General features: G+C 45.0%; 1 protein-coding gene across 2 annotated transcripts; it reads left to right on the forward strand.

The window, feature by feature from the left end:
* Nucleotides 1-202: 202 nt before the first annotated feature.
* Nucleotides 203-7,267, forward strand: LOC109692234 (immunity-related GTPase family M protein 1). 2 transcript variants are annotated; one of them, XM_020172743.2, is made up of 3 exons: nucleotides 203-553; nucleotides 3,885-4,103; nucleotides 5,697-7,267. In XM_020172743.2, the coding sequence occupies exons 2-3, from the start codon at nucleotides 4,077-4,079 to the stop codon at nucleotides 6,948-6,950; spliced, it is 1,281 nt and encodes a 426-aa protein (XP_020028332.2). In that variant the 5' UTR covers nucleotides 203-553; nucleotides 3,885-4,076; the 3' UTR covers nucleotides 6,951-7,267. The 2 variants fall into 2 exon arrangements, with proteins under 2 accessions (XP_020028332.2, XP_020028333.2); XM_020172744.2 differs by lacking the exon at nucleotides 3,885-4,103 and having other exon boundaries at nucleotides 205-553.
* The last annotated feature ends 5,863 nt before the right edge of the window (nucleotides 7,268-13,130 follow it).

Raw genomic sequence — 13,130 nt, forward strand, 5'->3', positions numbered from 1 at the left:
CAAGTAAGCTCCAGCTGGGGAAGCAGCAGGGTCAGACCCACAAAGACTTGATCCTGTGCTGGGCTGTCATTTTCCAGGAATAGGAAAGAAGCCCTGCAGCTTGGATCAATCCAACACTGCAGCTCAGCTACCCTCCCCTGAGTGTGAATGTGGAACTGTCCAGCTGAATTCTGAAAACCAGCCATTTCCAGGAATAGAAACTGAAACTTCCCTTCACTGGAGTCCCCTCCCTGTGGTGCCATGGTAGGCAGGACTCAGGTATAGAAAACGCAGAGCAGAGAGCAAGGGCTGTGCTGAGGATCAGGGACTAGAAGGGAACCCAGGAAGATCAGACTGCCCTTTCCAGATCGTCTTCCCTCCTAGATTATCATCTCTTCCTAAGTGGATCTCAGATCTCCACGCCTCACTTCTGTCCTCACTTGAATCTGGATTCCTCTTTTAAATCATCCCATAGGGAACTGCCACTGCCTGAAGACAGCAACCTCTCCCCAGGGAAGGAGTGACATACCAGGAGGGCCACTGACATCTGATTACAGTCACTCTTCTGGAGCAGGTATGTGAAGAGCTCCTAAGTGCGGCTTGGCTAACTACCCTGCTCATGTAATGACATGAACAGTGGAACCATAAAAGCAGGGCAAAAAGGTTGGGGGTTGGTTGTTCAATGCTCACAGCAGTACCCCTCTTTGACTTTCTTCAGGATACAGAGCACCTCAATATTGTTACTGCTCCACCCCATCCCACCCACAAGCATGGAGGCAATGTGCCTCTCTCTCACCTATAAATTCCTGCTATTTGGGTCTTTCCGTGGGGATCAAGTTTGGAAAAAGAGGTCAGAATGTGCCACCCACACCTCTTGGGTTCTGGAACTTCTTCATTTTCTCTATAGGGACAAACTCCCAGGATCAGAACCATCTGTAAGAAATATCTAAGGTTCCCTGAAATTATAGAAAGCTCATCATTTCCTTACCTGGACCACCCATGGAATAGGAAGTTCAGGTGGGGTTTTGAGCATGAAGTGCTCAAAAAGTGACTTTTTTGTCTGATTCAATTCACATGTTATCTGAATTAGACAAACTGGCTTAGTTGCAGAGCACAAACTCATTCCTTTACAGATACTATAATGAGGTGGGGGCCTTTTAAACACCATCTTCCCAGAGCATGCTAGGTTCGATACTGTTCCCGCTAATCATGGAGAGACATATCACACTTTCCTGGAATGAATAAGCACATTTCTTTTCTCTGTTTTTCCTGATAGTGATCACATGAGGAATATAACTAGAGTTTTAGACCACATTAAGACCTATGTTCACTAGAGTCCTGGTCTATTGGATTCATAACTAGTCCAGGCTGGTTCCCACATCTCTGTGAATCCTCCTGATAGAGCTCAGGATAGTTGGATGAGGCACAAACTATGTAGAACCCTAAATAGGAATCCATTCATAGGTGTTCTTCATTCTGCATCAACCAAGCCATGAAATCTATCTGACAGGTTATAGCCCATCAAACCAACTGGAATAGAATATAATAAAATTTAATTCAACACAATAGAATAAAGTGAAGCAAAGGTGCATCCATGTGGCACAACCTTTCAAGTATATGTGAGTGTGTGTGTGTGTGTGTGTGTGTGTGAGTGTGTGTGTGTGTGCAAAGTGTGCACTTGGTTCCTATGTGAAATGCATCTCTTACTGTGGCTCTCACCCAGAAGATGCAAAGATACTGCTCACAGAGTCTAGTTCTCCTTTCCAAGCCTGACTTCCTCTCTCTAGTTGAATCTACCTGCTTGGCTCCTTCCAGATACCAGTTACCCATGTCTTTCTTTGGTCTGTCCATAGGCAGACACATGGGCTGCAGCAGGGCATAACCCCAAAAGCCCCCAGGTACAGTGTTACAGTGATGACCAGCACCAGGGATGCAGACATGGACCAGGGGTCAGTCAGTAAGGGACTGGAAGTCTGGAACTGGGCCTTGGAATCATAGACACTATCTCCCATAAGGCCAAACACAGGATGCTTAGGTGAAGACAGGTGGGGAGTCCTTAGTTCAAAGCAGGCTAAGTCACATAAATGGTTTTTAAAAGTATAGAATGATCTAGGGGCATGACTCAAGTTGTCGAGTGGTTGACCCTGAGTTCAAACCAAAGCACTACCAAAAAAAGTATAAGGTTTGTGCCCACCTCCCACAACCACCTTGAGGTGATCAATACCCATCCCCAGCCACTCCCCAAAGGAGAGCACTTTCCAGAAGAGTACAGATGAGCAGGTTGTAGCTCTTCAGGTGACAGATTTTAGGAAGAAAAGTTCATGGACCTGTTAACCAGTAGTTAAGGATATAAAAAAAAGTGCTTCATTCATCAAATAAAATGGATTAAATACTTGCTGTATATGGCACTTAGCTAATACTTTAATAGAATTTATTCTTTGTGCCAAGAATGCATATACATTTAGATGACAACAAGCCTCTTCGAGCAAATCAATTAATACTCTCTGATTGTAAGTATCAATTGGAAGACTACGTTCTTTCAATGATCTATCAAAGGAGTGCTCAAAGTGATAGGAGTCCATAAGGAGGGTTGTGTCAGTTTTAGACCAATTAAGTGATTTAGGGGCTGATTACCTTTTTTCCTTTCTGTTATACTTTGACCCAAAGGGATCCCTGACAAGTATATTCTTTTCTTAACCTATAATAGGGGCAAATAGAGTTGGAAGAATACAGAGCTGATCCAGGGACAGAAGAAACCACTACTCATGTCCTGGACAGGAGATAGTTCTTCTGGGGCCTTGACAATGGTTGAGGCCTCCACAGGTGTCCATGTCACCCCTCCCCCAAGCTATGACCCTGATGTCTGATAAGAAGGTGTCAGATAGGACCTAAAACAAGACAAAGTGCCAGGTTAAGGGAGGTGTATATTTAGAAAATAATTAAAAATGAATAGAATTTCCATCCTCACCTATTTCCTTCAACCACCCCAACCACATCTTCTCCTACCCTGTAAGTAAAGTTCTCAATACAGGAAAGTAAAGCAAACAGAATTTGAACATGACCAATGATAGGCAAGGGAATCAGAGTTGGGCTTAAGGACTAGATGTTACCAGACACTACAGAACTCCTTTCCTCTGGTCACTCCTCCCATTTAGAGTATTTTCAGTCTTGGACCTAGTCCAGGGCCTCATTCTTCTGGCTTCTAGCCAGCTTTGCCTCAGCATGCACTAGCCTTCTACCAAGCCATTCACACTCACACCAAGATCAGGACACCCTGACTCCAGACAGAAGGAAGAACCACCTGACAGGCATACAACACCTTGAGTCTTTCACAGGGACCACTGAAGGAAGATTCTGGATAGTTTCTGAAGTCTCAGACCTCAGGGGTTTATAGTTCCAAAGCATAAATGAGGTATGATGACAGTCTTTCCCAATATCCTATCTTCCACTAAACTCTGGATATCTCTGTCACCATTCAATTACGCATCTTCCCAACCTAGTAGATGTAAACCCCTAAAATATAGAGCTCATTGTCTCCTAAAGTGAAGACGAGGTGGACATTTTCATTACAGTCACAAACCAGTGGCAGGATGAAGATAGGAGGGATGGCAGACAGTGGTTTCCATTCTCTTCCACAATGATAAAAGTTGTGTCCAGACAGTGGAAAATAACAATTGGCAGTAAGTGAACCAACGTTCCAATGGGAAGCTGCTCAGCATCCAGCAGTCATGAGTTTCTGTTAAACAAGATTTTCTTTGCCATCCAGACAGAAACATAGAATCACACTGTGAGGTTCAAACTTTGGTTCCCTCCCCACCATCTCTGTAATGCAGTATTGCTTATTTATTCATAATTCTCTTTTTATTCATCCATAATCAGAAATAATTGTATAACTTATCTAATAGGATTTAAGGAATATTAAGATAAGGGATGCAAAGGACCCAGCACAGACAGATTCACAGAGGACCTTCTTGCTGTGTGGTTAAAGTTGGAGGGAGGAAGAACCAGAGGAACGACTTCCTCAGGGATCCTGACAAGACCAGAGACTTCACCAAGAGTGCTCAGAGCTGTACAGAGGGCTTCACACCAATCTTGTCATGAAACCATCACACAAATCCTGGGAGGTGGGTAGTATGACTTCCCTAGGTTTCAGAAACTTGTCCACAATGCAAGGAGCCAAGCTGGTCCTCGAACACATGAGGGACTTTGGCCTATTACTGCTATGTGAAGGTCCACTCCAAGACCTTGAACTAGGTAAATAGCAGCCCAAGGTGTATGGGGAACAATGTTGGGTTGTAGATAGGAGCCACCCCAGGAGAGGTATTGGGAGGGTATGTGCCCAGGGAGCTTGAGCAGGGCAAGAAACTGCACCTTGGGACCTACTAGTGTCTATGAAATTTGTCCTACATGTGGACAAGTGGGTCTTCTGGAGAAGACTCCTGCCACCTCAGTCTTAGTACAAGTCTCCATCTGCTTCAAGAGACCCAATGTGTGGATCTGGCAGGGAGCTCCTTTTGGAGCTGCATGGAACCTCTGTGAGGTTCAAGAAAAACTCTTCAGTCAAAGAAATGGCCTTGAGTTTTCATTTTTTTTAATTTGCATTCATGCACAAAGAAGGGAATTGAATTCTAAAGGAAAGTAACATAGCAATTACCTATGATCGTGGGATTCTGAAAGCCCATCAGGTAGGAACAATGTTTGTGTTGCAACCTTGAGTGGAATTCACTGTAATCTCAACCAATTCTCTTCCCAGTCTTGCCCCACAAATGCCTCAATGCCATGGCAAGGATTCAGTCAAGAAGAGAAGCCTACCTTGACATAACAGCTTGAATATCTATAGTAATAGTGACACAATCAACAGTTATGCAGAGAAATGTGCAAACATAAGCACTGACCTAAACATCAGTAGATTATTTGGACAGATTATTTTCACATATCTGTTGGAATTGAGGAGAGATATGTATTTACTATCTACACTATTGCAAAAACATCATCCCAATTTTACAAGAAAAGAAATATTTTGGAAAAAGACAAAAACATTTATCATGGTATGGTAAAAAAATAAATAAATAAATTATACCTGACAGAGAAGGACAACCTCAGTTGGGTGTTAGTGGCTCATTCCTGTAATCGTAGCTACTTAGGAAGCTAAGATGGGAGGATCACAGCTCAAGGACAGCCCTGGGCAAATAGATCACAAGACACCATCACCAAATGACCAGAGAAAATGGGCTGGAGGTATGGCTCAAGAGGTAGAGCGCCTACTTTGCACAAGCATGAAACCCTGAGTTCAAACCACAATAACACCAAAAAAAAAAAAAAAGGACAAGGATAACCTCTGTGAGTTCAGGGCTTAAAAGTCCTCACCAGTGAGTTGTGGAATCTAAACATCTGGCACAAGCTGGACTCCTAGTTACCTATTTGGCTGAAGTAAGAACATGGGCTCTCACTGAGTTACCCAACTGACATTCTGCTGCTCAAGTCCAAGCATCCACAGTCCTACTTTGGGGCTTGTATTTAACACAATGGTTATAGAGCCATTTTCAGGTTCTTCCTACCTGCTAAGAATGCGCAAATATCCTGAAGGACTGTTTTGGTGTTCTGATGGTAAATGAAATGTCTTTAGTTATGGATCTGAAAGCCTTGGACTGGGATTTAAAGTCTGTTGATTCCTGTGTCATCCTACATCTAACTTCCTGGCTCTTCTACTTCTGCAGGTTGCTCCACTGCTAACCAACATGGCAGAGGCCCCCGTGTCCTATTGCACTCCGTTGTCTACATCCTTCCCCTCTACTGCGTCATACCACACGGGCTGGAGTATTTTACCTGAGGAGGTCATCAGGAATATTGAGAGGGCCTTGCAAAACGGAAAGTTGCTGGAAGTGATCCCTGTGACCAGGGCAGTCATGGAGAGAGTGTCCAGGACCCCAGTGAGCATCGCAGTGACTGGGGATTCAGGCAATGGTATGTCATCCTTCGTCAATGCGCTTCGAGACATTGGTCATGAGGAGGAGACCTCGGCTCCCACTGGGGTGGTGAGGACCACCCAGACCCGAGCCTGCTACTCTTCCTCCCTCTTTCCCAACGTGGTGCTGTGGGATCTGCCTGGCATGGGGGCCACCACCCAAAGCTTTGAGAACTATCTGGATGAGATGCAGTTCAGCCAGTATGACCTCTTCATCATCATTGCATCTGAGCAGTTCAGCATGAATCATGTGAAGCTTGCTAAAACCCTTAAGGGGATGGGAAAGAGGTTCTATGTAGTCTGGACTAAGCTAGACAGGGACCTCAGCACAAGTGTCCTCTCACACACCCAGACCCGGAAGAATATCCGAGAGAATGTCCAGGAAAATCTCCAGTGGGAGGGCTTGCGTGACCCTTCTTTATTTCTGGTATCTAACCTTGACCCTTTATTGCATGACTTCCCTAAGCTTAGGGACACACTGCAAAAAGACCTCTCCAACATCAGGTACCATGCTCCCTTAGAGGCCCTTTCCCAGATCTGTGAGAATATTGTCAATGATAAAGTGACTGACCTGAAAGAGAGAATAGCCAAAGAGCATTTTCAGGATTTTCTTGACATCAGGGATGTTGATGACTTGAGGGAGGTTCTGGAAGCCTACCGATTGTGCTTTGGTATAGATGATCAGTCACTTCATCAGGTAGCTCATTGTATGGGGAAAATGGCAATAGAATACAGGGCCATCACAAAGTCCCAGGATTTGCGCAGTCTCTGTAGCAGGGATTGGAAACTAAAAATCATGACTTGCTTAATCATGACAATAATCCCCAGACTTCGTAGTTGTGCCTCATGCTTGTGTCGCCCAATCACCTGCTGCCTCAGATACATGAGTCGCCCAGTCATCCGCTGCATCAGACGCATGACACACAGACGCATCCTTGAGTTAATTGCCGAGGACACCAAGACCGTACTGAAGAAAATTTTGGAAGACTCCACTATACCTGCCTGAAATCTAACGTTTCAATAGTCTGGTATGCTTATTCTCAATGTGAAAGTCAAGCTGCCTCGAGATCCTCTTCTCATTTGGGTCCCTATTTCCCCCACTAGAAATCAAAACATATAATTTAACACTTTCTATTTCTAAGGATTACAAATTCTTTGAAAGGAGTTAAGGAAATTGCTCATCTTTCTACTGTTCCTTTGAGGAACAAGTGTGTGTTGAAATCATTTAACCAAGCTTCCTGGGTTTAGTATGTAGAAATTTTGCTTTAAGTTGTCAATTGTGATGTAATCCTAAAGTATTAAAGTTAATTCCTCTTCTGTAAAGCCTTTTTATTCTCTTTCTCCTTCCTTTCCCTAAACACCCCTGCTGGTGACTCAGCTGGTGTAAAAGGGCACTTGCTCACAAGTTTGGAGAGTGTGATGGCAACTGTTCTGTGAATCTAACAGGGTGTTCAGGTCAGGACTCCAGGCAGTACTCCTGCCACAAGGTGCTTTTCCTTCACACATTCTTCACCAGGTGCCAATCGGTCTCTTAAAAAGAAATGCAGGTTTATATGAGTCAGGGTTCTGGCAAGAAACAGATGGCATCGTCAAACTGGATCATTTGAGGAGGATTTGCAAAGCATATGTCTTTGAAATGTGTGAGCAGGATGCAAAGATATCACCAAGAGAAAACACTGACTCTCAAGCAAGCACAGTGAAGAATGCCAGCATCCCCAGGCCTGGAAGGGCAATGTTTTACTCTATTTGCTGTGCTGTAACAAAATACTTCTGGCTGGGTAAGATAAAAGGAAATGAGGTTTACTTACTCACACTTTAGGGGGCAGAAACTCCACAATCAGTAACCCCATCACTTAGCCTCTGGTGAGGGACTCCTTGCAGATGGCATCACAATGGCAGGGTCAGGAGCACATGTGGTAGAGAGACAGGAAGCCAGATATTCAAGGACCAAGCTCTCCCCTTTTTATAATAACATACTCTTATGGACAATAACTCAAATCTAGAGCCCACCATGAATCCCTTCCAAGTACAATGACACCAGGACCTGATCACCTCCAGTAGGCTCTACCTCTTAAAGATTCCACCATCTCTATACCACCACATTGTGACCAAACTTCCAGCACATGAGCCTTTGGGGAACAGATTTGAACCATATCTCAACCACAGCAGGCAAACAGAGGGGCAGAATATTGGCCCCTGGAGATGGCAGGTGTATACAGACAACTATCTGACAGCTGTGGATACAGGAGAGGGAGGTCACTTGGCCCCAGCTGCCTGGCAGGAAGAATCTGAAAAATCAAACCCTTGGACTCACTTCCTCCCTTCTTTTCCTGCCTATGTTGCCCATTGGCCAATCCCAAGAGTTTTAAGAGAATGAGAGCCCCATAGATAAAGTCCCTGCAGGTCAGCCATTTAGCATACCTAACAACATGCGGAAAGACAATGGACCTGGAAAAGTAGAGAGTATACTCAAACCTGAAGTGTTTGAAAATTATTACAAAGCAGGCTGGGCGGTGGTAGCTTATCCCTGTAATCCTAGCTACTCAGGAGGATCACGGTTCAAAGCCAGCCTGGGCAAATAGTTCTTGAGACCCTATCTCGAAAGAACCCATCACTAAAAGGGCTGGTGGAGTGACTCAAAGAGTAGGCCCTAAATTCAAGACCCAGTACAGCCAAAAATAAATAAATAAATTACAAAGCAATGCTTGCCAATGCCACTTAAGTATGAAAAATGGCAAACAACTAATTCGAATAGCAATTCTGGACAAAAGCTGTGAACTGAGTATAAACAATGTTTGTGACTTTGCCTATGTTTTTAATACAGTTTTCCAGACATGTACTGAATTAGTTATGAGTGTCGCATTACTCAGAACATCCAGAGTTTAACCAGTCTCCACCATTCATCTATTCTCAGCTCACAGATGTGTTCCTTCTTCACTATCCCCTGTCTCAGATCATTCACTGATCAGGGGGCCAAGACAAAGCTAAATTTCTCTTTCACACACATATATAGAACGGCCCAAAATATCCAAGCCTCATCAACTCAACATGCTACATAGATCACAAATATATTTCTCTCCCACTTAACCATTTCTTATCTAAACTGTTACAGTTGCTCGATGTGTCTCATCCCCATTTTACATAACTCCAGACAGATTCAGGTCACCTTCATATATATATGACCAGATGTCTCAGTAGGCCTAAGGCAGTCCCAGTTCTCAGTTGCCAGAGTGTCCTTGTTTAGATGATAGGTTTTATGTTCATCTTCTAAGCTTCATTTTCCTTCTAATGTCCTGGAGGTGGTGGTACTAGAGTTTGAATTCAGGGCCTTGCATTTGCTAGTCAGGTGCTCTACCACTTGGGCCATGCTCCCAGCCCTTGTCCCTAAGATGGAAACATCCACTTAGCTTAATGGATGGATCATCAGAAACCTCTTGGGACATCTCTTCCCTCGTTTCCCAGCCCTTCTGAACTTGCACACTTAGTTCCAGCAACAGGTCTACTTGCACTTTTCCAGATGCACTGAGCCTCTTCCTTTTCTATCTTTGCTTATGCTTACTTTTTCATCTCAGAGACTCTTCCTCTTCCATTTGCCCAGTTCATTCCAACCCATCCTTCAAGGTCTTCCTTCGACATCATTTCCTCCTTGGAAATCTTTCCTTACAACCCAGACTGGGCCAAGGCTCTTTATCCAGGCCCCCAAGAAAAAAAAACAGCACTCTGTGTATCATGGTAACATTTGTGAGACTAGCTAAGTGGCAATTCTGAATATTTGGGCCTCCGAACAAAAGATTAGAGCAGAGGCATGGGTGACTTCCTGAATAATGGCTGGTGCACTACTCTGATACCCCTTTCAAAGTCAAGGTCGGAGGGATAATAGTAAGCTATCCAATTACTTTGGGTACTTGGGAACATGCCATGGCATGAAAACAAGATGCATCATCATAAGGCAGAGACCTAAGAGGTTCTTGTTTCTCAAGAATTAACAGTGCCTTGGAAGACAGCCCTACTACCCATGTGCCTTCTAAGAGAATGCAGAATTAGCCGAGGTAGGGGCTTTCATTGAGAAAGAGGAATGGTGGCTTGTATCCTCCTCTGCTATCTGTTGCCAGGATCTGACACTATAAAGCTCTTTTCAGCACATCAAGGCATACCACAGGTACTAACCTCCAAGGATCAGCCTAGCCCACAATCGCTGGAAACTGAGAACAAACCCAAGGGCTAGGAAAGTAGAAACCCAGAATATTTGTGCTTATCCAGATTTCCTTCATAGAACATAGATTCAAAATAGAACTTAAATTCAACAATAGAAAAAGAATTAACCTGATTCACACATCTTAGAAAGTATCCTTGGGTTTGCATTCCATACTATTCATATCCATGAGGCAGGATAGATCAGGGAAAATGAGGCATGGGAGCCAACAGTGATAAACATTGTGTTAATGGATAGCTTGATTAAAACCACACAGATACTAGTTGTAAGAAAATATAGGCCCCAAAAGTGACCACGTGGAGAGGAGTGATCTGGCCAAGAGATTCTTTATTGCCGGGTGGGAGAGGGAGAGAGCAGAAAGAGAGCCAAGAGAGAGAGGGAGAGAGGGGCAGGGGCTTAAATACCCCTCAATGGGACTCAGCATGATCTGATTGGTTAGGATCATATGGTTCATGCTGATTGGAGGTTGGGGCAGAAGAAGGATTCAAGCTAGACTTGAGGCAGGACAGTGACCCTGGAAAACAGAAGCTTAAGGGTGCAGTAAGAACTGAAACCTATCGGCGCCATTATTGCCAACATTCCTCCCTTTTTTGTTTGTTAAGGAAGGGGGGCGTTGTGTTCGCTCTGGCTTCTTCAAGCTGGCAAGGGGCAGCGTAGGGGAAGGGAGGGTTAGTTGGCAAACAATGTTGGGGTGGTGAGCCCCATGATGGCGTACACCCAGGCTCTGAAAATGAAGACTTCCTCTTCCCTGAAGTTGATGAAGGTCCCTTGTAGCCATAGGTCATAAAGAGTCTCGAGCCAATCCTCCAACCTCTGCATGGTGGGTATCAGCCAACTATCCTGGCGTTTTGGAGAGGTTGGTATCCCTGAAGGTACAGCTGGTTAAATTTTTGATTAGCAATAACAGACATGTAGCATGATACAAGGGAGGAAGCTTAAGAATAGGAGAGCGAGAACATAGGCATCAGGATGGGCATTGGCCAGGAGAACCACTGTGAAATGTTGTTCCCTAGACAATTTCAAGAGTCCTCCAATTCCCTTCTCCATTTTCTAATTGTTTCTTGAGAGGTGTCGCCATTGGGGAACCCATTAAGCTTGACAGCAGTGGGTGTCATGAGAATGACCAGATGAGGGCTGGTCCATCAAAGTCCCAATGGAGAGGGTAGAATATCCTTTTTGGAAAACAAGATGCCCTGGTTTAACAGAAATTGTTATAGGGTGGGGCAGGATCTGGTCTGTAAGCTCTCTGAGAAGTTCCCTGAGAAGGCAGGTAGTCAGCCAGAGGAGCAGAGTCTGTTGGAGGCAAGTGTTTCTAAGAGAAATGGGTGGCCATACATTATCTAAGACCTAAATAGGAATATTAGGAGGAACATTAAAAGGTGTCTGTTCAGGGACTGCATACCTAGGGATCTAAATTCTGCAAAATCCTGTAACTGCCAGGAAAGCTGTAAGCTGTCTTATGGTATGGGGGTTGGGAAACAGAAGATTGGGTTGATGCATTTATGACTCAGTGAGTGAGTCTATCCCTTTAAGGCAACACCTAGGTAGGTGACCTGTGGGAGGCAGGGACTGTCAGAAATTTTCATTTTTGGAGCCTGGGTGTACACCATCATGAGGCTCAGCACCCCAACATTGTTTGCCAACTAACCCTCCTTTCCCCTACGCTGCCCCTTGCCAGCTTGAAGAAGCCAGAGCGAACACAACGCCCCCCTTCCTTAACAAACAAAAAAGGGAGGAATGTTGGCAATAATGGCGCCGATAGGTTTCAGTTCTTACTGCACCCTTAAGCTTCTGTTTTCCAGGGTCACTGTCCTGCCTCAAGTCTAGCTTGAATCCTTCTTCTGCCCCAACCTCCAATCAGCATGAACCATATGATCCTAACCAATCAGATCATGCTGAGTCCCATTGAGGGGTATTTAAGCCCCTGCCCCTCTCTCCCTCTCTCTCTTGGCTCTCTTTCTGCTCTCTCCCTCTCCCACCCGGCAATAAAGAATCTCTTGGCCAGATCACTCCTCTCCACGTGGTCACTTTTGGGGCCTATATTTTCTTACAGTCGTCAGGTGCCATAACCAATCAGGACTCCCCCAACGTGGCATGAGGCATACCCAAGTGAGGCTTGATCTCGGCCCACAGGGAGGGAGCATGAGCTCCCCAGAGCCAGAATCATCATGAGGCCAGAGTTGGCAAGGAGCTGTTGGCTTGACATCATGACAGGACAGTCCCTTAGGAAGATAGGAAGAGACAGGCAGGGCGAGCAGCACAAGGAAGTCTGCTTTTGGCTAGTCCTCAGCAGGGAGTTTCCCCCAGCCGGAGCATCCAGCAGGGTCCCAGACACTCAATGGTCACACCTTAGGCATGCCCATGTTGCTTTGGCACTCAAGTCATACTGACCTTGGTCCAGAAGAAAGGAAGTCCCTTCGTGGTCACCAAAATGTTACGTGCCAGTGTCGAGGGTCCTTGCATTCACAGGCCAGGAAACTGGCTCGTGAGGCAGCTGAATGATAAGCCAAAGCCGGTATATAAAGTAGGATTTATTAGAGAGAAAGGAAAGGCTACAGCTAGAGAAGCTCAGCGGAGCCCAGAAGCTGATAGCTCGCTGCTCCGGTGAAGGCTGGGGCTTTTATGGACATCCTAGCTCTGAGTTAGGTGAGGCTTTCTCACTGGCCATGGATTCGTGGGCTTTCTCAAGTGAACTGGTTTGGTTTGCACCTTTATTGGGGGAGGGGAAAAAATCTTGAGAGCATTTTGCTCATTAGCCCTGTGGCAAATCTGTATCTCTCCTTCAGGATGCAGGAATGCAGGCCTCTAACGCCTCAGGTTGCAGGAATGATATTGCTCTCCATGGGGGATGTGATACTCACTCATCTGCCTTAGGTCTCCAGACCCAACAGTATCTTAAAGAAAGATACTTATAATGAGAAAGAGCACTTGGGAAAAGGATTCCTTTGATCACAAAAGTATTTGCAAAGAAAA

Source organism: Castor canadensis, chromosome 16 (genome assembly GCF_047511655.1).
Source record: "Castor canadensis chromosome 16, mCasCan1.hap1v2, whole genome shotgun sequence".
NCBI lineage: Eukaryota > Metazoa > Chordata > Mammalia > Rodentia > Castoridae > Castor > Castor canadensis.

What these genes read in the sequence shown, in the direction of transcription:
- LOC109692234 (XM_020172743.2), top strand. Translation starts at nt 4,077, where the DNA reads ATGAAACCATCACACAAATCCTGGGAG. An exon ending in CATCACACAAATCCTGGGAG is followed by an intron (nt 4,104 to 5,696) that starts GTGGGTAGTATG and finishes CTACTTCTGCAG; the next exon opens with GTTGCTCCACTGCTAACCAA.